Below are 27,090 nucleotides of genomic sequence, written 5' to 3' on the forward strand. Positions count from 1 at the left end.
ATACAGGGCAAAACTGTGAGGATAATTAGGCAAGAAAAAAGAATTTGAGATGCTTTTCTGAGGGCTAGATCACACTTGAGGCTAAAATCTAAAAATAGGGTTACAGTGCTGCAGATGCTCTCATGTGTGCTCTGTAAGAAATGGCTCAGAGGCTGCACGTGGAGCTGAAAAAAAAAAAACCCTTCAAAGCACTGTTAGGATTAGTGACAAAACCCGCCGCTGGATATGGACACGAACTTCCGGCCGCAGTGTGCCAGGATGCCCCGTTGATGGTTCCATCCTCCTTGGCGAAGTCTTCTGTGTGACAGACCCGTCGGCTGGCATCAGTCATGAGGCGGTGGGTGGAAGCGTAAGAGAAGGCCAACCAGCGGAAGACGTGGTCATCAGGGGTGGGGGTCTGCTCCCGAGTCACCCCCTGGGAGCGAGTTCTGTCATATGGGAAGGTCACCACCAGCTCGCCTCCCTGGAGATTCCCACCAAGCACAAAGGGCATTTTCTCCATCCATGCTATCAGCGCTCGTGTCTCCAAGGCAACCTACAGCGGGCGCACACAAGAGGCATGGATAATGTAATTAGCACAATCATCTAAGCAGTGTGAGTGCTAATTTAACTCCCTTATGCTAAAATAATCTGTGCTCTCAATGGGGAGTGATGAAGCCATCAGAAAGGCTGTTAACACAATTCACGCTGCCTAAGCATGTCAAGAGTAATCATTCTAATAGGTAAATGTTTACACCGAACAAGCATTTGCATTCAACTGGGAGGAATTTCCCATGTTGTTGGGGCTCAAGTAATGAAACCAGCATTCCTATCTGCGAGTGCTGCCAGTCAGTGGGGCAAACAAGGATAGGATTCACAGCTCTGTGTGCACAGATGGGAATCCCAGCTCTGCAGCTGCAGCAGCTATTCTGGAGGCTCAGTGTGACTCATCCATGGCTCCCGCTAACGTCAAAACACTCGTGAGGGTGAGCTTTTAATAGCCCGCTTGGTATATTTCAGCTCACGGCCTCTTCGTCATACACAGCAAACTCATCATCCGCTTCTCCCAAAATAGACAAGTGCTGATGGGCCCTCGTGACTGCTTTACCCTTTTCAAATGGCTGATGATCTCCACTGTGAGATGTGTTTGTTTTTCTCAAAGAAAAAAAAAAAAAAAAAAAAAAAGCAGGAAAAGAACACAATTGCACCCTAGGGTGAGCGCACCCTTTTGCCACCCATGTATGCGTATGTGTGTTACATACATATATTGTTTGAGATTATGTGGGTAGGAGAACAGGTTCCTATGGTTAAATTGCTAGTCGTAAGATGGCAGAGAAAGTAATAGAATGAATTGCTCATTCCCCACCCGTTGCTGTGCCACTCAACACCAAACATTCATTCAATCTTTGTCCTTGCATACTTGTCTATGCAGGGGGGACATTGTGTTGCCCAGCTCCAGTGGTCACTGGCTGAGAGCCAGTGTGCATATAGAGAGGTCATCAGTCCAACACCTGATGACTAGGAGCAGTTTGGAGAAACCAGTTAACCTCTTTGGACAGTTGCAGGACACTGGAGTAACCAGAGAGAATCCACATATGCCCAGGGAGGACATGCAAACTCCAGAGACCATGCAAGGATTCAAACTCAGGACATTCTTGCTGCATGGCAACAGTACTACCAACTTCACCACGGTGCAGCTCCAAAACATCAAACAGATGTATTAAATACAACTCTTACCCCTTCTCCTCTTGTACCGAAAGATGAGTTTGACTGTTTGGAAATATGTCTTGTTTCAAAAATCACGTGGAAACCAAAGAAACATCACTTATTATTCTTATTAAGGTCATTTTAAACATGCTGTTGATAAGCTACAAGTTGTATGCCAAGTACGTTTAGATAAAAAACAATTTTATCATTAGGTTTGCTTAAAGTTTTTATTTAATATAAATTACAGCACAACAGATTATCAGTACGACTTACCGAGGCATTGTTAGACAGGTACCACTCTGGGGTGGGGATGTGGTGGTTGAACATTTTGCGAGGAATCCACTTCTTTGCCTCAGCCTCCCAGAGAATTGAGTTGAGATCAGGAAAGTTGTGGTGGATATCTATGCCATCATTGGTCCATCGACCAAGAGACCAGCCACTAAGCTCTGAACCCTGAGACAAAGAGTAAACATGAAGAAGATGGTGACTGAAATGTGCGGCACAAAGGTCATACAAAACAGGTGAGGCAGGAGTATATTAGTGAAAAATGCAAGAACTGTACGGTGGGGAAGGGTACATTTTGGTTCTGCAGGAGTTGCTGTAATTATTTCAGTAGGTTTTTACATAAAAGGTGTTGTCGGGACAACATCCCCTGTTTTGGCAATAAAACAAGTTTATCATAAGGCTCTGAAAAGTCTTATGAATATGAAAAGTCACTACCAATTTTTCCACATAAAGCAACAGAACAGCATCTTGAACAAAAGTTCAGTGTGTTTTTGCAAAGTGCATTGAACCGGAAAACAAAAACAAGTCAAAACTCCTAATTTAAAACAGCATTAAATTCCTTTGACGAGAAATGCTAAGAAGTGACAAGCATCTAAAATAATATGCTTCGTTAGAGAAACCTCTCTTTGCAAGGTACTGTTTTATGCTTTAAATAAATTCATTACAATCTGACCAGAAAATTGTACTATGTGGTTTCCAAATATAGCATTATGTGTGATGTAGAAACTGTTCCGGATGAAACTGACATACACAAGAAAAAACACCAAGGACACAAAATAAACTGAGTACAAATTAGTTGAGTACAGGCTGTTAGCTTACTGCTTTCTCAATTATAAGATGCATCTGCTTCTTCACATACTTCACTGAATGAAATCCACATCACCAAATCAACAAAAAACAATCTCTTTGCAGCTTTGACTTGTCCTCATTTCCTATTGTTGTTACGATCTCTAATCTTGCCTTTCCATTAATATTACTAAAACGTGCTTCAGTTTTAAATTATGACAGAAACACTGACTTGATGCAGTTCTTGTTCACTTCACATATTCCATTGCATCATTTAAACTGTTTCTCATGTACCTAACGTTTACTCACAACAGACCATTTAACAAAATGAGGTCACCAATTTGTGTTTTGCAGACATACCGCTTCAAAGGCTTTCTCGTACCCATCAGGGTTGATGGATGGCAGCAGGTGGATTCTGGTCTCCTCCACCAGGTGACGTATCCGCTGGTTGCCTGATAGATACTCCAGACACATGAACTGCATGAGCAGGAGGAGGAGCTCTCGTCCAAGCACCTCATTTCCGTGTGCACCTGCTGTATAGCGAAACTCTGGTTCACCTGTTCATTAGGTGGAAACGAAAAAGACAAAAAAATAAATAGTTGCACTTTGCCCCCGACACATAATACGTGTACACAAAATGATTTGTGATGTCCGTTATTTTTTTCTAGTTTTCTCTATCAAACACATTATTAATTTCGTCATATTTTAGCATTTAAAGCACTCACCAACTTCATGTTCACCAGGGTTGTCAGAGATCTCTATGGCATACAATTTAAGGCCGTTTTGAGATTTTCCTATGTTATAGATCCGTGTGATGTTGGGGCACATCTCATTAACCACCTTCATCAGCTGTGAAGGGTAAATCGTAAAGCATTAGACCCTGACAAATTATGAAAAAAAATCTATCCAAGTACCTGACACTAATGAGAAAAACCATTCTGCTTGAACTTAGTGCACTGGCAAATAGCTGTTAATAAAGCCAAGTTATTTGTTTTTTATTGGAAATTACAAAAAAACATAATCTGACAACAGTGCTGTAAAAAGACTAAAAATAAAAAGCAATGTCAAGGAAATAAAAATACAATAAGTTATTACAAAAATAACTAAATAAAATAAAGTCTGAATGTCCTGCAGAAATAAAAAAAAAAGAAAAAGAAAAAAGCAGATGTGTTGAGTTATCAGTTCTTGGCAACAAGTGATAGAGTCATTCAGAATATTTTGCAGTGGAATATCATGACTGGGGTCTGGATATTGAGCAGTTGTCATTCTATGGCATTCACAAGTCCTACAGTCTGAGACTTCTTCTGATTCCAGTAGCAGTTGCAAGACAACTGCGACTGGAAGTCTTTCCTGCCCACGACATCACCATTCTCAAGAACTTTATAAACAATACCTGCATGAAAAGAATCACAAAAAACATTTCATTTCACCTTGGAATAAATAAGATATTTTCTTAAATGAATTTAAAATAAATCGATTCTGAACGAACTGAGCAGCTCAAACTGACAAAGGTAAACTCTGACACACATTGGAGACCACCACCATCAAAAAGGCTTTTTCCAATAAGATTTTCATGGGAATAGTGTGGGAATAGGGTGCAACAGTAATGACCCGGCAGGAATCAGACATCCGTCTGTATCTGTTTAAATACAAGCTGGAGTTGGAAGTGCAGCTCAGCCACCTGCTACAGGCAGTAAGAAAAGTATCAGCTTAAAACTACTATTATCCAAAAAACCTACTGTGGTGTTTGAAAGCATATCATTTATACAGAGCCTAACTTTAGTTTTCAGAAAAGTAGTTCCTCTAAGCCTGTGATTTTTGAGTCTGTAAGGAAATTCCATCATAACATATATAATGTTAACTGTACAATGGATGGCAAGATGATAGAAAAAATACTGTTAACTCTTATATAATGCTTTAAAAATATTTATCTTGTGGTCTTTCCATTTTTATTTTTATGTTCTTACTACCAGCTTAAATAGTTGAAATCTTCAAAGACAATATTGCCAAAGCTGTGTCACAGAGCTTACTTAGTTTCCTTGCAGCCAGCTCTGAAGAGGCAGCCAAAGCAATTATAAAGACAGGCTCATACAGGAACAGATTAAAATAGCAACGATTATCATTTACCCACATGGATGTCAGTGGTCACACAAAGTACCGCTGCAGTAAAAAAGACCAACCAGTTGTTAGATGAAGCTGCTGCATCCATGGGCTCAGCTGCTGCTGAAGTTGGCCAGTCAGGTGTGACTGGGTTTTAATTAAGTGCAGGTTAAATGTTGACTTCACTGAGCAAGTAAATCGCTAAACAAATGTCAGGTTTTTCAGTGGGATGAAGAATCACAAGACATGGGTGAAAGTCCTGCTCTCATTCTAATAAAGCAGAGAATTCCCTGGATAAATATAAATGGACAATATTATTTACCAGAATCAATACAAAGCATTCTTTATTAAACAAGGGTGTTTGTGTTTTTTCCCTCATACAGACAGAAAAATTGAGCATCAGAATTTTTTTTAACTCTGCTTTATATGCCACAGATCTCAATAGAAAATCAAGCTTCTTTTATGCACTGTGTGGATAATACGAATTGATACAATATTTTCCATATTAAGGAATTTATTTTTCCTTCTGTTATTCCCAGTGTTAGTGTGGTTGTGGTCTTAGAAAAGGACAATCATTAAGCGGTATAAGAAATAGATTTTAGACTTTGTTACTCTTATGGAGTTTGTACATTATGTGAGACTTCTTAATAGTTGCAAAATTATTGAGACTGCTTTGTACTATAGTGGGGAGAGTCATGCTATCTGGTTCCAGGGCAAAGAAAGAAAATGTCAAGGGTAAAAATGCTTATGAAAAGGACTTTCAAAAATAGTTCTTTCTTTTCTTTTTGAAGCCAAGCTTAGCCTGGACACAGAGTGGAACACATTAGCTGTAAAGGATAAAACCCAACAAAGCATAGAAACACAGTTCATTAATTCACTTAGATATTTCTGAAGCAGCATGTAGTTGGATCAGAAAAAAAAAACATCACCCAATATCTAACCAATATTTCCAATTACAAAGAAAAACAGCAGCCCAGGATGTTTCTTCTCTCGACTGCATAACAGGAGATTATCATTCACAATGCTTGTACTATCACAGCCACTCGGGCGCACCGTGCACACTGACAAATACAGCTGTCCTCCTTCTTGGTACAAACAGGCGCCTGCTTGTGACAACTATATGAATAAGTAATGATACAACCCTGAAGATGCTTTATGCATTTTTATGCAGCTCCAAGTGCTTGGTTCATTTGTTCTGCTGCATTCTTTGCTCTCGTGAAGGACACAGCTTGGCTCGCTTCGACTCACAGTTTCTGTGCGGTGTTTTATTGCTCTATGCTCTTGATCTCTGTTCTGAATGGGAAATAAGGTCTTGGTTCTTTTAACAAGGTAATGTCTGTTTACGTGGCTTACCTGCCTCATCTCTTTGTAGCTGTGGTGCCTGAAGTCCAAATCGTCAGTCGTTATGACTTCATTGCGTCTGTGATAGTAATTGTTAGGATCTGGAACAAGATTAAAAAAGTTAAAGGCATTCAGAGATCTATAGAAGTAGATTCATTCCTCTCATTAGGGATGCTACATCAGCACAGGAGGTGGAGAAATGTTAGGCTGCAGTAAAAGATTTGTGCATCTTTGCTGTTTTTTTCTGAGTGTTGGTATGATGGAGGCGGGTATGGCTCAGATGAACTGAGGTCTGATCTCTCATGGTGGCTTCGCCCTAGTCGGTGCAAAAAGCCAAAACACTCAGTTTACAAGTCTGTCTATATTTGGCCCCTCCACTATTACATCACATTAAGTACAAGAAACAAATAATATGTCCAATCTTCTTTAGGAAGATTGCACTGAGATTTGGAAATAAGTTAAGGAATGTCATCATCGTGGGGAAGCTTGAAGCAGCTTCTTCCTCTGCAATGAAAGGTGTCATCATTTGATCACGATCCCTCTCTCTTGGATCTCTCTCTTTGTAGATTTCCTGGCCACTGGGAGGAGAACCCAGGGCAGCCCCAGAAAATCATCGAGGGACTATATTTTTCTATGGATGGATCATTTGAGCAGCTGTTAATATCAGTTTAACTCATGCCACTGCCTCAATAATGTTAGGATTTAAGATAAATCTCCAACCAGCATCTAGTCATATACTCAACTGAATTAACCTTTATATAACACAATGTGTCACCTCTGTGTTATCATTGGTACCATAAAAAGACAGATATAGTCTATTTTGATTTTTTAAACTGAACGACCAAGAAATTAGTCACCTTCATATTCTATAGAGATGTTTCCACACAGTCCTGACTCCAAAAGACCAAAATTAACCAGAAAAATTATCTGCCATCATTCAAGAATTATATATTAATAAATAATTATTTTCCAGACATGGCATCCCAGTTTATAACAACTCCGAACCTTCATCCAGACCAAAACCCGAATGATAACACTTAATCAATCATAAATGGTGGCCGACTGTTTTGTGCATCTCCTTCATACAAACCCGTCACCTGGCAAAGGACAGCCAAGGATCTCTGCTCTCATACAGATGCTGCCACCGTAAAACCACGAGCGGGGGTTGACTCGAATGTACCGAGCGACCACAGGTGATGGAAAGATGTTCCGGACGGGGATTTCTTTTTCTCTGTTGGCGCTGAATATCTACTAAGGCAAACACAAGGTGAATAAACAGTCAAGCTGTGAAGGACACAGGATAATGCTCCTCATTCAACAACCTTAAATGAGCAAGATTAGCTCAACATGGTACAGGGCTATTTATTTTCCTCATAATAGTTTTAAGCAATTAAAAGAGTTTGGCTAAAGAATGAAACTTACAAAAGATTCCCTCCCTAGTTTTGGGTTGAATTCTTGAGCACACAATGATTGAACTTGAATACCCTGAGGACACCCACAGATGGAGCTCTTCTGGTACATATGTAGTTTTTTGAAAGGCCAGTATAGTAGACTGGGCAATGTAGGTGGGCAACGCTTGTGCCAGAGACAAAATTACTACTGGGGGTTTAATCACTGACACTGATTAAATCACGAACCACAGGAGTGCACAAAAAGAATCTAACGACTAAGGGCTTTGATTATATTCAAAAAGCCCTGATTTGGTTAATCAGCAACAGAATTGACAGAAAAAAATCTAAGTGAATCTCTGCAGGCAAGGTGATATTACAGTCCATTCAATTATATCAAGTCTCTCATTACAGAGTGAGAAAACAAGGATGAGTTCCCATCTGCAGGAGAAACATTACTATTTACTATCACCTCACAGCTCATTAAGCTTGGAAATAAGCAGGCATTTACATCTTCCCCTGTAATTACTTTCCAGCAAGAATTCATTTTTCTATTTGGGTCCAATCAGCAAGAGACGTACAAAGCAAGACTCAATATTTAGCTGGTTAACAAGGAAAAACAACAGCATTAATGCAAAGATTTGCAGTGTTCTTCAGTTTGAGGACAAACAGAGGGATCATTCTTTGATGCTTTTATTATTACTCACCAAGTCTGCTGAGTCGTTCTTAAGAGTTATCCATGTGTGACTGTCATTGCTAATCATGACCTTGTAGGAAGTCACCCAATCGCTTCTGTTAATATTGTAGGAAATGAGATATTAGATAAAATTTGTTTACAGATTGAATTTAATGCATTCAGAAAGCAGAGATAACTGGAAAGATGTCACTCACAATGAAAGCTCACAATCATGTGTGAATTATGCAGTGAAAATTGGTTTTCTGTTGAGATCGTTAAGAAAATAAAAATAAGCTGAACTCTCTTATCAAGTCTATAGTTTTGAATTCAACGGAAAATAAAGAAATCACAATTTTATTTCTGAATCTAAGCACATAATTTGGATATGGATGGATTAAAAATGACTGACAATGCAATACTTCGAGTAAAGTCCTGCTTTTCAGTTGTGCAGATGTTTAATTCTACAGTCTGATTTATTATGAAGACAATCCCATCTGCTGTTTTTAATTTTGAATTGATTAGTTCAACGTAAAGACTTCTCTGTTGGATTACCCCAAAATATAAAGCTTTATTACCTGTCCACATTGTTATCCCTGTCCTGTCTGCTGAGTTTCTTGGTCTTAATGATGCCGTTTGCTCCCAATTTTATATATTCCTCTGAGGCCTTTACAGGACAGTAGTTTTTATGCAGTGGTTGGCCTACAATCAGGCGGATTCTATTTACTCAGTGACTTTAATTCACTGCATATTTACTATTAGTAACAATAGACCATGGTATTGTAATTTTTCTGGCCTGTGCCAAGATTTATTACTTAAAAATGACAGAGGAGAAAATAGATAACTTACTGTTAAAGATAATAAACTAAATCAAAAATAAGACAAACACCATACGTATGCCCAAATGAATCAACTCATGTAAGGCAGTGCTCTTTCCAGAGTGTACAGTATGTAGGTTGACAGCTATTCTTATGCTTGTGGGTGAGCACATCCTCACTGAGCTAGTCCAGTAGGAATTCCCTTTTCTGTTAATTAAAGCATTCGTACAGACAGAAAGCCCCTGAGCTGTCACCATAGACAGCAACATGCCCTACAGAGCTAATTGGAGCAAAATTCAGTCCAAGGCTTTGGTGTTTTGTGCACCTTAAGAAAAGTCTTTCCCTTCAAAGGGAATCCTAAATATACCTTATTATACAATTCTCCTTTAGTCTCAAACTTCGCTAGATTTTCAGGTTCCCTAGGAATTACAGAGCTTGAAATCAGGGGTGTCCAAAGTCAGTCCTCAAGGACCGATATCCTGCATTTTTACTTCTCTCCTTGTGTCACCACGTCCACATCACATGATAGCTTGTGTGAAAAACTGTCTAAAAAGTGATACTTTCAATAATACAACTAAAAAAATCTCTAATTCTACAAATGAGTTAAAAATCTATTAAACATGTAATTAAATATTGAATTAAATGAAAAAGAATGAAATCTGGTTTCAATAACTAGTTATTAATACCAGATTTGTTAAAATAATATAAAAATATATATACTTGCTCTGCTACTTTCCTACATTAAATATTTAACTAACGCAGATCTCAATGCTCAACCTGCTGCAAACCAATGACCTTGTGTAGCAGTGTTTGCCCCATTCCTGTCTAATGTTTAAGGCTCACAAATGAAATAAAATTATTGCATGCTACATCCGAGGGCAATGAAACAATCAAATCAAATTAAAAAAAAGAAAACGGATACTTAGTTAAATTTACAAAATGTCAAATCTATTTAAATAAAGTGTAAATTTATATTTAAAGGTCTTCTCATTACTGTGCTCCACATTTACTATGATATTTTATTGAGTCAGTATGAAAAACCTGAGCAAAAGTACAGTTTTACCAAACAACATTCATTTCTTATGATGGCCCAAAGTCCACCCTAACTGTCACTGTCCTTAAAATGCTTACATGTTATTCAATGGGTCCATGAGTACAATAGGGTCGTCATGACAGTTGAAGGGTGAAAGAAAATGTTGAATGTATGATTAAGTCTGATTTCTGATTTAAATGTTAAAACCTATTGATACCATGCTTTTTCTTACATTTGCTGTGCAAAAATCTACTTTTTATATAATTTGGTCTGTTTAGATAGCACTTCATCAATATTGGTAACCTTGAGGATGATGTGCAAAAAGCTTTAAAATACATTAATCTTCTACTCCAACCACATAGGAGAGCTCTGAAAAAAAATATTTAAATTGTGCACTTTGAATTGAGTCCATTCATTCAAAGGTGTATATTGTAACTATTTTTAACACAATCATGACCACTATAAAATAAATTTAATTTGAGAGAAATGGAGCAATATGCCGTTTGCCATCGTTAAGCTGAGTTAAGCTTCACTGTATTTTGCTACAAAATAAATGTTAACGTGAAACACAATCTTATTTCTTGTCGTTAAACAAAAAAAGCAGACATTATTCCTACTGCTACAAAATTGGGGTCAGAACATGGCACTAACAATATCATTTTGTTTAAACTTGGCAAAAACATTCAAATAAAAACTGGTGAACTCACCCAGAAAACATAGTAAAATTTTACTGGTTATTTCAATAGAATAACAATAATAAGCAAAAGAACTAAAAATATAGCAGAGACCACAACATCTGCCTTTTTCCATGAGCATCTCAGTTCCCAGAACAAAGATTGGATTGACCACTAGGTGATCAGGATAGATTGTTCAAAGAGAAATGATCAAAGGTCCTTCTCTTTGCATACTCCAACTCCCTTCTGTAAAAACAAGGTTTCAGTAGAAAAATCCTGTTTTCTACTAAAACGGATGTTTTAGTTGAAAACAGTTGTACTAATAAAAGGAGACTGTAAAAAAATATTTCTATGAAAGATGTCAACAACTCTGGTACACGTCACTTCACAAAATTATTTATTTCCTAGCAAATAAAGCTTAAACTACATTGCCAGTAAGCGTGGAGGGTGCTTTGTATTAGAGAAGTTTAACTAAAGAAAATATTATTTTTCAAAGCTTTATATAATAAATTTTTAATTGAGTGAACAGGACCTATCGAGGAATTTTCTTTGGAATTATTGTTAAGTATTAATGTACCAATATTTGTTCTTAAGTAATTTATTTACGTTGTAGAAGAAATCTAGCCTACGATGCTTTCAGTGGTTCACTCTTTCAACATGTGTGACTGCATGTTAAATTTATAATAAAAATAATAAGTAGTTTATGCCTTTTGAGAAACCTCACATGCAAGTGAAAGAATTATAAATTCACACTTCTCAGATTACTTGGTATGATCTCACCTATAAATAGTTCTCTTTAATGGATAATCAGTGATTTGTGAAGCAAAACCTAATGGTGTTATGAACGTAGAAAGGATTGATTAATCAAATCTTGAAACTCATGAATCATTTAGAAAGTAATTCTACTTTAAAATGATATCCGAAACCATTATAGTACTATATTGTGAGAGACACTGCTAAAGCAAGCAGGAGTTTTCCAACACTGTTTCTTTTAACAAAAAGGTCTTTCAGTCTAGTCCAAGAACAGTCCACGTTGTTTATTACTGAGTGAACAAATTAAAGTATACAACTTTTCTGGTTTGGAGAGCTTTGAAGGTCATATACAGTAAGTCACTGTTTTCATAAGAAGCTAATTTTATTTTTATTTCAAAAGTGAGACTCATAAATTAATTACACAAAGTGATGTACTTCAAATATTTATTTGTGTTTATTACTCAAATTAGAATTTTACACAAAACTAATAAAACAAACTAACAAACAAAACAGAAATATTATATGGTGTTCGACACAATCATGATGGAGACTTCTGACAAGACAGGTGTCCAGCAGACAGTGACTGACATGTAAGCAACAAAAGGTCTCTGTTCCCAGAGATTATTATTATTATGAAACTTGAGGGGCAGAGAAAAATGTATGTTGGGGTAAATTCGACCCTAAAGAGATATCTTATCTGAGCTAAGGATGAAATTGTAAGTAATTTTCTTTAGCTCTTATACAAGTTTTCAGAGAAATGTAAATTATCCTTTTCATTGAGAAATCAAGGAGTAATAGTCTGGAGGGGAGGTGGAGAGAATACAAACTGCATTAGGTCCACTGTGAAGTTCTCAAAGTCAGTGTTGATTTGGGGTGTCATGCCATCTGCTGATGTTGGTTTACTGCGCGGATGAACGGCAGCTAGAGAACTCTAGAGATCCCTGTTAAATGGGTTTATAACCTTTCTGAAAATTTTCATTTTACTGCAGAACTTGGTGAAGGCTGACACTGCCAAAAGTACCACTGCCTAGTTTAACCACAATTGTTTTACGGAGTTTAATTGGCCAGTAAACTGGCCAGTTTACTGGCCTCCAAAGGCCAGTAAACTGGCCTCTGAAGGCCTTCATTTAGCACTAATGGTCCTCTAATAGAACGCCTTCAGAGAATCTACAAAGAATCTACGAAAGGCCACTATTAAAGCAACTTGGGCTTCCTTTAGGACCAGTAGAGGTACAACCTGATTGCATTCATGCTACCAAGCACTAATACGTGCAAAAAGGTGTCTCAGCCAAGATGTAAGTATGCACCGTACATTGCATGGCATACTTTTAGTAGGCTTTGTAGATGGACAAACATTGCACGTAACATTCTCATTTCTGAACAAACAGGATTTGGTTTTTTACTAACCCATAAATAAAATCTTAAAATATGTCCCCCTGACTGTAATTAATTTATATAACTTTTACTTAGATTGAGTAAAATATACATTTACATATGAGTAACTATTGTTTTTCATGGAGGACATCTGTAGGTGTGAATTGTGAATGCTTGAAATTCCACGCCTTTCCATACAGAAAAGGAGCCCTGCTATCTGTAAAAGCGTATAATGCACAACATGCTGAGAGAAAACAGCTTAAGTTCAAAGAAAAATACCATCATAAGACCTACAAAACTCCTCATCTGGACTACTTTAGAAGCTCTCAAGAATGTCTGACTTTTAAAGCAAATAAAAAATTATCTAGGTTTTTTTTTGTTGTTGTTACTAAAGATGTTGTGTGAAACTTTAAAAAACCAGCAGGTGTCACTCTAGAAGAGAGCCCTTCACAGTGGTGTGTGATGTGCACCAGGTGCCGTCTTTGGCACCAGAAGGAAGTCTTGGACTGGAGCCTCAGAGACTTTTAATAATGAATTTCCTGCAGTATTAGGCAGCACTGAACACAGGCATTTATATTAGGAAAATAATTTTTTGTACGAATACATTATTGTAAGAAGAGGAAGGGAAAACTGTCCGTACTTGGGTTTTTATAAATCCATAGGTTTACGATCTGTAAACCTTTACAGTGCCTATAAAAAGAATTCACCCTCTAGGATTTTTGTAGCCTTTTTACTGTCTTCACAAATCACATTCAATAAAATTTGGCTTTTCAAACACAAAAATTACTGTCAAGGTGAAAACTGACTCCCACAAGGACGATGACAATTGAATAAAACATAAAACATAAAAATGAGAGCATCCTGCAATGGACTAGTGACCTGTCCAGTGTGGACTTCACCAACTGAATGCAACAAAAGTAAAGTAATCCTGGAGAGCAATTGGTTTCCATCTGCAAGAGAATAATAGCTGCATGTTCCAGCAAGACAACAACACAAAGCATCCAGTTAAAACTACACAGAAATGGTGTGAAGGCAACAAGGTGGATGTTTTGGAGTGAAAAGAGACATTCACAGCCAATCCCCATGCAATCTGACAGAGTTTGAACAGTTTTGCAAGGAGGAATGGAGTGAAACTGCAGTGTCCAGATGTGTAAGCATGAATAAGGCCTGTCCACACAGACTCTGTGTTGTGATTGCTGTCAAAGGTGCATCTACTAAATATTGATTTGAATGGCTTAAATATTTATTCAATCACCTATTCTATGTTAAATATTTTTTGTTTAATTATTATTGGTGGAAATCAGTTTCTGCTTTAACAGGAAAGTTTTGTAAAAGCAATAAAAAGTATAAGACATCCAATTGGGAGTATTTATAGGCACAGTACAAAATAGAAATAGTTAGCTCATATTCACTATTTGTGAATATGAGCAAATTATTTCAAAAATATTTACAGAACAAATATCTTCTATCGTCCCTCTACACTCTCATGAAACTCTGAATGCTTCAGAACCTCTTTTTTCAGCACTATTTTAATAATGTAATGACCTTTTGAGATTTATGAAAGAGCGAGTTCGCACCCAAATCAATCAAATCTGTAACTCCTTAATCCTACAGCGAGAAGATCAGAAATGGCTTGTGAAAAGGGCACACACAAGCGAAGGTCCCGCACTCTGTGGGCAGGATTGAAACCCTTTACCATATTTATTTGTGCTGTCAATTTTTCCACTAGGCTTAAAAGGAAACACAGTCATTTAGAGTCTGCAGCAATAATTGCCGGTTGTCTCCACCACTGGTGTTTATGCCTCAGTCACTGGGAAATTATGCTATTTAATTAGATATTTGGCGCCTCACCGTGTTTGGGTTTGTGTTAGACTTGTTATTGGCAAGCAGTAATTGCGATGACATTTGCTTGATTTGCCTTAGAGGGGTGAATAAGCAAATGAGTAATCACTTAGTCTGTAATAATGTAGGAAACCATGTATTGGTTTATGTCTACTTAACACACATATATCACACTGTGTTGGTCACAATCAGAACCATACAATCATTGAATTTACTGTTGTAAAACAAAATGTGAAAATGTTAAAGGGGTTTGAATACTTTTGAAAGGCACTGTCTCTAATTTTGTCACAATAAACATTTTAATTCATATTGGATTTTTCTAGCCTGTTTGTGTGTCTTACTGTTTTTTGTCACGTATAAAAAAAAGACAATAATTGAAATCCATTGCATGCTGATTATTAAAATAAACCTAACAAAGATAAATGGCACCTTGCTCATAATTAATAAGCAATAATAATATTATGACTGTGCAACAATTTGCAAATCTTTTTGCATGCCTACTCACGACCAGAGGGAGCTCCTGCCCTGGGTGACGACCCCCGTGAACTTTGTCAGTCTCCTGGCATCCACTTCCAACCACTGAAGCGGGTCATCCCTCCCTGCACACCAGGCCCCATCGTACAGGTCGTCTTCATAAAGTCCAGCCTGCAGATAAGTGCAGATAGTACAATCATCCAGAAGCCACAACAACCAACATGTCACTGTTAAATCAAATATACCATTTAGCTATGGTGCAGCCTGAAGTTACGATATTTGCAAAACTCCAAGTCATTCTAGCTTATGATTGTCTAATTTTATGCACATTCTCTTTCTTCACTGGAGCACAAATTTTGATTATGAATAAAAATAAATAAATAAATAAGTAGTGTATAAAAAGTATTCAGTCTTATCCAGTTTTCCACACCCAATCAATCGAGTTTATTTGTATAGCATTCTATATGTATTATATAACATTTCACCAACACGGCAGTTTAAAGTGCTTTATTTTGTAAAATCCGAAAAAAAGAAAGAAAGAGAAACATCATAAAAGCATCATATAGTCAACAGTCATGAAAACCAATACATTACATTTTGTTAAGAGACATTGTCAAAATCCTCAATACACATCAAATATGTTGGTCATTGTTCCATTTATTATGGCTCAAAAGCAGATAGATTGTTTTTTATTATTAATATAAAGGAACTCAGTGTTCAGAGACAGAACAGAATGTCTGTACTGACTCTGGTTTCTACTTATTTCTAAGTGGATTCAACTTTTTTCTCATATATAAAAAAATCGATTCCAAACACTGACAAAGCAAAAGCAGTCATTCTGAATGTGAAATCTTTTATTTCACAATGGTCAACGCTTTCATTTAGGACTAATGCTCATTTGGCAACAATAGCAGCCTTCAAAACGGTGGCTAATAGTGCCAAGTGTCATAAAACTCTATACTTTGGAAATTTTTCTAATTTTTCTGGACGAAAACTCTTCGACTCTGGTCAGTAGACAACCGTTTTCTGGACACAACAGAGACTTTCTGGGTTTATGTTTAGAAACTACCAGGTTCTCCTTTTTACTTTCTAAAGCCATTTCTGTGTCCTTCATTATAAATTCCTGTTACTCTTGACACTATTACCATTGTGAAAGACCAAGTTGTTCGAAGTAACTGAGAGACACTTGATTTTATCTGGTTATAATACCCTTTCACACCATTGTGCATCAGCTTTGAATTTATATGGCTGATGTTCCAGGATCACCTCCCTGCTTTTCATCTTCAGCCACACTCATCCCTTCCTGTAAACAATCTATTAGCACACATGATGCAACAGTCTGTGAACAGTTAGAGTCTGTCTCAATTACTTTTTTTATAACTTTGTGGAGAGCGTCGGGGACATGTCAACATGGCATTTTCACCACGATAGTGTGGACCCTTTTGCACTATTGAAAAGTCAAGTTTTGTTTAAAAACAAACAAACAAAAAAAGTTTTCTTTTGTGAAATTATGTAATAATTTTTCTGGGAAATATTAATTTATGTGCTATGATGTAACGCACAAAGAACGTTCTTTAGATGTGATAAGAAAGAAATACAAAGCACAGATTAAAATTGGATGGAGCACATGGCACAATAGATGAAAGACTGGGGTTATTCTGTTTTCGACTTTGTTTTTATTCTTATATTCTGGCTGCAGATTCTGTTTGTTGGGATTACCACAACATCAAGATGGAGACGTCCATTCTACTCATCCATTCTGTTGAGGCTTTATAACAGTTTCCAAACTTTGTGTTTCTTTGTCATATCTTGATAGGAAAATATTTATTACCGCCCTGTTGGTGTCTGGAATCCAAACAAACTGTTGTCGCAACATAACTGGAAATAAACCAAACAGACTGAAAACTGGCCAAACTCAAACTAATCCTTTCAACATCTGCTCAATATGTGTTTCTTCTGGCACAATCTCTGTCCTCCTTTGAACTGTTCACGTTAGCACACAAATGTTCACATCCAAAAGACAACAAGTCCATTGTTTTTCTGAATTAAGACCATGTGTTTTGTGTATTTCATCACTTCTGGAGCTGGATTTGGAGCAGTTCAATTTGGGAACCAAGAAGACTTCCTTTAAACAACATCTCCTTGGTAGGTCTTGGGATATGCAGCATGATTTTAAGGGCAATAATATCATTTATTGTTAGCTTTTATAGCAGGGCTTTATAAACAGAGGCACAAGCCACTTGCAGGGAGTGTAATGGGGAAAAATAGGCCCGTCAAAAATGCCACACATGCACCTAAATCAAGCAAATTTCCATGCAAACTAGAGTCATCACAGAATCCTTTAAAATATCTCTGCCAGGCCCCAGTTTGACAAAGACTGCCCAAAGATTGGAACCCATAAAAAACAAGATGTTTCATGTCAATAGATTTTCTATTTTTCCATTTAGATTTCTAGAATTCTGTTTTAAATAGTAAATACTTGGTTAAAGACTTCATTGACTGAACTCTGATTTTGGTATCTCATATTTGAGGGTCGTAACTCAAGCAACATTTGACTGCCTTCTCCAATGCCTTGTGTTCACAAGTTGTTTCTCAATTTTGGGCAGGTAACTTAATAAAACAAATGTGATCTTCAAGCCTTCACACAGTTCAACAGTTGCAATGCAATGATTTATCCCCTTTAAGAGCTTTATAAACTGAAATGAGAAGGCATTTATGAGATATGCCTTCTGAGATAACCCTTTCCTCAGCCATGTTTACCTTTGAATTTCTGAAAGTTGGAAACATCAAGGAAACATGAGACATCCTACGTTATCATGCAAGCCCCAACATATCCATTAAGCTTGGCTAAGATATAGAAGCACTTTACATTCCCATTTTACCTGAATGTTAAGACGACCTCTGTGTGCACCAAGACCGTAACGTTTCGTAGACGAAGCGTGAAGCTGGAAGTCATCAATCTTCAAAGTCTCCAGTCCCATGGGAGGGCATTCTAGGCAAAGAGAAAAGACAAATTGGCCTCTGATGTTAATACTACATGTAATAATATGCATTAGTCTATACACTTTATATCTGCATATAGAGTGTACGACAGCCTCTGTCACCAGGAACCATGAAAGCTTATTTCAGCAGTAATGACTATTTTACACTTTTGCACTGTGAGCTAGAGATGAGGGGAAAAAGCAGCCAGCAGCTGCACTCAGCACTCTGTCATCAGGCAGCTTCCCTCTAATGCTAATTTAGTGAAGGTTTCAGGCCAATAGAAGAGTATTATTCACTCATTGCAGTGCTTTTTCGGATGCCAAAAATATCCAACCTTATACCACAAAAAAATGGGGTCTGCAGGAAGAAAAGTGAATCTTGTGGTGGTAAGCTTCACTTTGATCTTGATTAAACTGTTGCATACTCCAAAATATGCAATATCGTCAATTTAACATAATGTTAAATTGACGATCATCAATTTAACATTATGAATATTTGTGGACCTAAGAATTTTGGAATCCACATTTACTAAAGTTCATCAAGCCACCACCTGAATTAAATTGTTGAGCTGACTAAATCAGCACTTTATGCAAAATGCAACTTAGTATAACTTGCTTTTGGAGCTTTAGTTTGTGCTGAAACAGAATCAGTAATGTAGGCAACACTCATAGAAGAAAAATAAAGTTGAGTCGAACTGATACATTTTAAAACAATTTGAGGCCACTGCATATCTTAGATGTGTCTCTCTTCCAGAACACCAGATTCAAATGATCGCATGCTATTAAAAACCGCATAATCTTATCAATCACCACTCATTCGAGTCAGATGTGTGGCAGACACCTGACTTGAATGAGTAATATCTAAAACATGCAGGGAAGTGACACCTGAGGACTCAAATTGAGAAACAGTGGTTTAGATCAAAATATATTCATGTCTTAAAATAGCTCAGTAAAATATCTCAGTTTACAATTGCTCTTTATCCAGTCTGTGTTTTAGCTACCATTTATGAAAAAGAGTAAAAGACTTGGTGTGCATATGTACAAAACTGGTAGAGTTTTGTATATATGCAAAACTCTACCAGTTTTGCATGTTTTTGGGGAGACATGCCCCCAAAACTGTAATTACTTCTAAAGGTAAGCTGGAAACAAATTCAAGCCACACTTCTCAGATATTTATTTGTAACAAGTTTGGGAATTGTGCATCATTATCCTCACACTTCACAATTTTGCTCTACTTTGTGTTGGTTTATCACACAATATCTACAAAAAATCCTTTACGTCTGTCATCAATGACAATGCTTAAAATAAATTCAAGGAGTATGGATACTTTTGCAAGGCTCTGTAACTTCACTCAGCACTGGAAATGCTATGGGGTACCCTCCACAAAAATTGTCAAGCCATGCCCAGATCAGCATTGTTGTAATGTAACTCTGCTACATTACAACAATGCAATAAAACTCTATACAATCACACTCCGTCATGCAGCCATCTTTAAAGATATCCTAGCTGAGTTATGAAGGCATGAATGAGTAGCCGACACCGTTATAGTTTGTTTCCTAAATTTGTCTGGCAAGTCTTTATTATGAAAAAACTTCTGGAAAACAATACTTCTGAAGAAATTAAAATTGCACATGCCCGAAAAGGTTTTCCTTTCATGCCGGAGGGAGTTGCAGTTTGTTTGAGCAAACTCCAGCATTTAAGTGACTGCAGAAACTGAGATGGTGCTGACTAAATGCAGCTCTTTGTGTAGGAATCTCTCATCTTTTTACACTACAGTGGATGTTAACCAATAGGGCCAAATGGGCAAATCAAAGTTGACGTGTGAAATCTCTGCGGGTCGGCAGCTCTTTTGCGTTAGATCAAGCCAGAGCACAGAAATGGAACATCAGAGGAAGAATTTCCGATTCAACGCTGGTCTGTTTGTACATGCAGCACATGCCGCACATGTCGCTGTCACACGGCCAGGACTCCCTTCTCAAATGAACTCCCTGTGTATAACATGAGGTGGCTTTGGGCTTGCTTTTTACAGATTTTATTCATTCAAGTTTGGAATAAACTACTGGAATGATGAAACAGCTGCGCAAGGACAAGCAATGGAAATTTCTATGAGGAAGAGACAGCATGTAATGCAAAAAAAACACACAATTATTTAGAGAATGGTTAGTTATTTGTTTAAAACTGGAGTAAAGTTTAATTAATAAACCAAAAGAAAAAGCAGAAAAATTCATACAATCTAATTTTTGAATTTTTTTAAATGAACACTACAGTTGCCATTCACATGTTTGACAAAGCCTTAGCCCTGAAGAAGGGCCAAAGCAACAAGGGTAGCTCCACAGATACACTCACACAAAGCAGATGTGTTTCTGCCATGCTGCAAAGCCCTAAATCATTTTCAACATCTGTGCACAATTCAGGCAGACCCACACAGGAATAAAGCATCTGGCTTCAACAATAACGTGTAATATGAATCATATTTTAGAAAAACTGACATTTATCTCTTCCTATAAGGCTCTTGGGATGTCAGTCCACTCAGAGGTTACTCAGGCTATTGAGATCAAGTTATTTTCTCAACATCTGGAGGCATTTTTATGCTTCGCGTTTATTGATTATGTATTGTATGTTGTTCATTAAGTGGAAACTTTAAGCTACCTTTAAACAAAGAGTTCTTGACAGATTTGAATGTTGTGAATTTCTGAGAACAGTAGAAGACACCAAAAAAAAACCTAAAAGCCAAACATGCAAAATGTATTATATTTTCATATCGTTTCCTATAAAAATGTATAATATGAAACTAAGTGGAAAGCTTCTTGATGTCATAGAACCAATGTTCCTATCCTGAAAGCAAGACTATTCACACCCCTTAAACGTTTTCGCATTTTATTCTGCCACAACCAAAAATGTCTACATACTTTAAGGGATTTTATGTAGCTCGAAATCATGCATAGTTCTCTAATGGAAGAAAAAGTATCCACAGTTTTTAAAATGTTATGCAAATGAAAATCTGAAAAGTGTGGTGTGTCATTTATGATAATTCTTTGCAACATAGATCTAATTAAGACTAAAAGAATATTACCTGTGAACATCTATTTTAAAGTATTGCCTCATATTTTCAACTGGATTTCACTCTGGACTTTGGGTCATTTCAACACATATATATGTCTTGAATGCTTTAAACTAAACCATTATGTTGTCTAGCTTAAACCACTGAAATTAATTATTTAGTTTAAATGGTTTTACGATTGTTGACTGTTGGAAAGTGAACGATAGATCACATCTTTTCAAACCATAGAAGTTTTTCCTCCAGAATTTTTTACTTAGACTATCCCATAGTCCTATCAATTGAGAATATGTTCAGCATGAGGCTACCACCACCACACTTCAGCCATACACAGCATTTTGAATGTAAACTAAAAGGTTCAGTGAGTTTTCTTTCACAATGTCTTAATTCTTGTAATAGAAGCAGGAGTCAAAAGAGTTAGATGCCAAGTCAAGATTTCCTGTCATCAGAAAAAAAACATTGAGTTATCTCCGGTTAGGAGGTTTATCTTATGTTATAAATGCACCTTCCACTTAGTAACTACATATTAAATGTACTTACATCTAATATATAACATTTAATAGTTACATATTAAGTGAATTTACATTTAATATGTAGTTACATATCACTATAAATAGTTAAATGTAATTAGTTATAACTTACTAAGTGATATTTAATATAGTCATTTTGTACTGATATTAAATGTAGTTACAAAGTGGAAGGTGCATTTAGAACGAACAAGATGAACCTCATAAAAGGATAGAAATTAATCCGATTACACATAATCCATAATGCTATTAATCCTCATACTATAAAAGCTACAAGTATTTTGCACCTGTGCTTTGCACGTTTAGTAAAGAAGAGTCCAAGAAAAGCTACTGAGGTATCTGTTCTCAGTGTAGCAAATTTATTGCAACCCATTTATTGCAAATTTATTGCAACTAAACACAACACCTTACAGCCAAAGATGACATTAGCGCCTCTGTGGTTGAAATCCATGTTGCAGAGCATTATTTAGTTAACCAGAACCTTCCTCAAAGTAAAAATAGTTTTTCCCAGATCATTGCACCTTTCCAAAATATTTGTAAGAATCTCTGCAAGAATCCCTGTTATCCCATCTTAACAGTTCCTGTGGAGATGGAAATAGGTTTCTGGCTCTTTGGAGGAAAGGTAGATTTTATGAGCTCAATAAATTTCCTCAACAAGCAAGTAGCTCTGGTTTTTCACTCACCCTCTGTCATTGAGTTGAACTCTGCGACTCCTTCTGAGATGATGTTTGATTCTTTCAGGGAGCTCTTCTTGTTCTTCACTGTCTTTCTGTTGGGTGTTTTCACTGCGAAAATGACAAAAGATTTAAAATAGTCCACTTACCAACTTTTTTCCATATTTTATTGTATTATATAAACTTGTATAAATCATCTTCTAAGGTTTTGTGAGAAGTGTGAGAGCCTTTTCTTCAATGCTGTACCCCTATAAAAATTGCATGTGATGAATTGTCATGGAAGCTTATGGGCTCTTTGCACGCCAGTTTCCGTGTTCAGGGACAAGCGGCTCAGTCGCTTCCGGTCTACTGAAAATGGCATTTTACACTAGGTTCTTGCACGACTTGCCCAACGTAACAATCAACGATAGATCTGAAGCCCCAACAAGTAAGCTAGAGAAAGGTTTTAAGATGTACGCCTCGTTATACATTCACATATACGAGGTGGGTTTTACTTTCTTTGAACTTTGTGGCTAATATTAACTTTTGCTTAAGCTAGTAGCAAATATTCTTGGACATTTTTCTTATACAAATGTGCTATTTAAGTATCTAAACATTTTAATTAATTCAAACAGACAAATATGATTTTTACCTTATTTTGGACTTATTTTCAAGGGTATTATGTGAGTTTATTGTCGTTAGTGTCAAACAGAGACCAAGTAACGGGGGAAATTACGGTTTGGGCTTTTTGCTTCCGAAGCATGAGGAAGCACACCAAGCCCCGTGGCTTAACAGTAGAGCAGCTTTGGTGTCAGAGTTCTAGTGCAGTTGACTGTTCAGGTTCAAAGTTGTTGCTTTTAGAAAAATGTGGCTGTGTTTCTTCTATTATTTTGTTTTATTACTTTTGCATGCTTCTTGTTAAAAATTCAAATAGGATGGTATTTACAGCAGGATGTGCATGCAGATCAGTTACTTGGCTGTCTGGCTCTGGGCTGCTCACTTGTTCCTATTCATTGGCTCTTTCAGACTGAATACAGAAGTGATTCCATAGAAATAACACAGGGGCGGCTCCTTTATTTACCATCTGTCTCCCCCTGGTAGTTTTAGGCTGAAGAAGCTGATCCGGGGTGAAGTGAAGGCTGCAAACTTTACTGTGCGACGAATAACTGGTAGTGATGAATATTTACGAGCCACCATCTTTTTAGTTCAGGATCGCTTGAAAATCCATAAAAACTTTAAACCTCATTATATTTGGAAGACAACAATGTTCATAGTATTGCTTTTTTTGCATCTGAAATACAACTTGGTCTTTTCTAGCTGTATGGTAACTCAAAGCAGAAACAAGAAAGCCGCATTTCACTCAAGTGGATGTGGCATCAGCACTGTCAGAGACCATTGTGATAAAAGAATGCAAAATCTTATGGGTAAATCAATATAAACCTCATACATTTAGATTGACAGAAAATTTACATTTGTCCACAGAAATATTCATAATGTATGCCAACATTGTTGCACTTTTGCCTCATTAAAACCTCTAACTATATTCCATTGTATCAGAATTTTGTGTGAAGGTCCAAACATAAAGTTAAGCATAACTTTGGTGCAAAAAATACAACTATGCAAGATTTTCAAAATGTTGTACCCATAAAAATCTGGAAACTATGGAATGCCTTTGTATTGAGTTCCTCAATTGGAGCCATAAATAAAAAAATCACGCAAAACTGCAGGATGGCGTGACTGTAGCTTATATACTCACATTTTCAAACTCAAAAAAATCTAATTTTCATTGAACCAAAATCGTCAGAGACAAAATCACATGATCTACAAAGTTACTTTGTTAGTTTGTCATTACTTTTGAACACTTCAATGCCTAGCAATGACACAGGAGTAGTAATAAACTCCTAGATTACATTCAACATAAGAGCTCATTTTCTGATCAAATAAACACTCACCAGTTTGAGATGATAGACATTGCGCATTGTTCAAGTGGATCTATTAGTAAAGACTAGAATTATATTTACAAAACAGTTTGAACATTAAAAATATATTAATCTGATGCGGAACTTTTAATTTAGAGGTAATGAAAACACTTCAGCTTTAATTAATGAAAGGTGCATCAGGCAGTTTATCTTCCTGCATTTCATTATATTTGAGTTGAGCGATATGGATCAATGCCATTTTGGCTCCAAAAATTTTTTTGAAAAGAATTCTGTCTGTGCTCAAGTAACAAAACTGAACTTAATGCTTGTGGTTTTCAAAAACCCTGAGGGAACGCTTCATTAAGAGGCCACGCTACTGCATATACAATTACCTTCACATTATAGAAAAGTGACTCCTTTATTAGATTTGACAAATAAGATTGGTTGTTTCCTGCCATTTAGGTTTTTTTTTTTTTTGTTTAAGTAGACATTGGAAGCTAAAATTATGTTTAACTATAATTTTATAATTTATTGTAACTACATGAAGTTGTACGATTTTTTCCTACAAAGTGCCTGAAGATTATTGTTTTTGTTTTTATTATATGCACCTACTGTGTGCAAAGCCTTGTAAAATTTAATTTTTTTCAGTGGTATGTGTACACATACTCACATGTCCTTCGACTTCTTTCAAGCACCATATGTTCTCAGTTTTTTTTAAGTATTTTTTTTCCTGTCCAACTTGGTTATGAATCTAAAGTGAGGAGTCACTAAAAAATCCAACAATTGGACTATTGACAACCTCTGGGATTAGCCAATTTACACATATATTAGTTATTTTATGCTGCTGACAGTTAATAGCGCAGCATATCAACGCTGTATTTATTTGTTGTAACGACACCAAAGGAAACATTGTTTTTATCAAGAAAGAAGGGAGAAGCAAGTTTTTCTTTAATCCTCTACCCACAGTCCCACCTGCAGACAGTTTCCCTGCTGAAACATGTAAAGTCACATGCCTGCTACATGAGGTCAGCATGACTTCATTCAAACTCTATATGCTTGCTAACAACAGATACCATCACATCCCTCAGTGTTCACCAATCAGCAAGCAGGTTTTTTTTCATATGCTGACATTTGTGGTGCACATTTCTGCTGTGTGAATATTACTTCTGCTTCAGCACCGTCTGCCTTGCAAAGAATTTATGACCCTGCTGGAAACAGAAACATCACTTTCACCTACACACATTTGGAGTGAGAGGATTATAAAGGAGGTCATTAATTTCTAAAGAAAATATAAATTCATGTCACTCTGACTTTATCATCTGTAGTTAATTTCACATGAATATATCTAAGTTTTTATTTGTTTTTTTTTATTATTTTAAACTAGCAATAGAAAACATTGCATTAATACTTTTACTGAAGTTTGGTTGGAAGCATATTTAACTTATGCAACGTAGTTACACTGGTATGTCTACTTAAACACTAGCCATTGACAATATGAAATGGTAATCCACTGTCATCTAGTGGCAACACTGTTTCATAGAAGTTTGCTGAGAAAGTTTCACCAGAACCTAAGTTTTCCATGCAGCACTATTTGAAGTTGCCTGTTTTTACCTGGTTTTGTAGAATCACTGATTTTATCTGTCTTCTTGTCATTTCCCATCTCTCCATTAGGCATTTTCCGTGCTGGCTTCTGTTTCGGTTCTCCGTGTGCGTTGGCTGTCGAGGAAATTAACTTCTCCGGCATTCTAACTTGATTGTACCGTTCCCTTGTGAGCATCTCCTGCATGTAGTTATCCTCGTCCTCTTCAATAGGGGAAAGGCTGAGTTCTGCAAACCCTACAAAGAGCAGCAGAGCCAGAAGGGTCAGAAGGCTGAGGAGTTGCCCTGTCATGGCCCGAGGAGGGGGATTATCTCTGTTTGAAAGTCAAGATCTAGTCTCCAGATGAGCCTCCTGGTGCTTCCAGCGCTATGTCCCATCAAGTGCTCGTCTTTCGCTTCCCCTCCTCTCCAAAGCAAAGGGTTCAGAAAGTTGTCAGAGCGCTCCAAGTCTGTAATGAAGGCAGCGGAGCCAGAGGGTCCATGGACGCCTCAGTCTGGGAAAAATACAGTGAGGGAGGGAGAGACAAAGACAGCAGCTGATGAGGGAGCAGGCAGGAAGGAGGCAGTGAGACAGGTGATTCACACAGAAACTTTTTTTCCCTTCATTTCAAACCCACCCAGCTTGCAGACACATTACAATAATAATGTAACTTTATTAGTCTGGGTAAAAATGAAATAGGGACCGAAACATGACACTATCTTCTTCTCCTCCCAGTTTGTTCTGCACATGAGCTGCTTTAACCAAAAGACAAGTTTATTTTTTACACCAGGACAAATAATTCAGTCTTTTGAATACCTCACTTTGCTTTTATTCTAACAAACAGTTGCGATCAAAAGCCATGTTTTGAGTTTTGAGTCAATTCAAAAGCTCATATTCACCACAAGGCAAACAGGTCAAATTGATATAAAAATATACTGAATTTCATTAAATTCAATATTTTCCACTCATACAGTTCTATTCAGATCCAATTCACTCCAAATTAAGATGCAGTTTCAGTGCTTATCTGACGCCACAATGTAAAAATGTATTTATTTACAAAAGCCCATCCGATTTCATCACTTTGCAAGAATCTCTGAGCATGATCAAGCAAGTAGCAACTACAGAAAGGAACCACTCCCTACTCAT

The 27,090-nt window shown here is 36.9% G+C and overlaps 1 protein-coding gene across 2 annotated transcripts in view; it reads right to left on the minus strand.

Moving 5' to 3' along the window:
• The window catches only part of cpxm2 (carboxypeptidase X (M14 family), member 2), a 37,666-nt gene that overhangs the window by 4,159 nt on the left and 6,417 nt on the right, over positions 1 to 27,090 (minus strand). The window contains exons 2-13 of one of the 2 annotated variants that reach the window (XM_055042920.1): positions 25,977 to 26,458; positions 22,477 to 22,578; positions 18,110 to 18,219; positions 15,259 to 15,398; positions 8,294 to 8,378; positions 7,296 to 7,446; positions 6,211 to 6,299; positions 3,483 to 3,606; positions 3,118 to 3,314; positions 1,960 to 2,139; positions 1,717 to 1,749; positions 238 to 535 (exon numbers count right to left, since the gene is read on the minus strand). In XM_055042920.1, the coding sequence (XP_054898895.1) occupies positions 238 to 535; positions 1,717 to 1,749; positions 1,960 to 2,139; positions 3,118 to 3,314; positions 3,483 to 3,606; positions 6,211 to 6,299; positions 7,296 to 7,446; positions 8,294 to 8,378; positions 15,259 to 15,398; positions 18,110 to 18,219; positions 22,477 to 22,578; positions 25,977 to 26,256 (1,789 nt within the window). In that variant the 5' untranslated portion in view covers positions 26,257 to 26,458. Of the gene's footprint in view, positions 1 to 237; positions 536 to 1,716; positions 1,750 to 1,959; positions 2,140 to 3,117; positions 3,315 to 3,482; positions 3,607 to 6,210; positions 6,300 to 7,295; positions 7,447 to 8,293; positions 8,379 to 15,258; positions 15,399 to 18,109; positions 18,220 to 22,476; positions 22,579 to 25,976; positions 26,515 to 27,090 lie in introns of those variants that run through there. The other variant, XM_055042921.1, reaches the window with a different exon arrangement.

The sequence above is a fragment of the Poeciliopsis prolifica genome, unplaced genomic scaffold, assembly GCF_027474105.1.
Source record: "Poeciliopsis prolifica strain line A6 unplaced genomic scaffold, Auburn_PproV2 SCAFFOLD018, whole genome shotgun sequence".
Taxonomy (NCBI): Eukaryota; Metazoa; Chordata; class Actinopteri; order Cyprinodontiformes; family Poeciliidae; genus Poeciliopsis; species Poeciliopsis prolifica.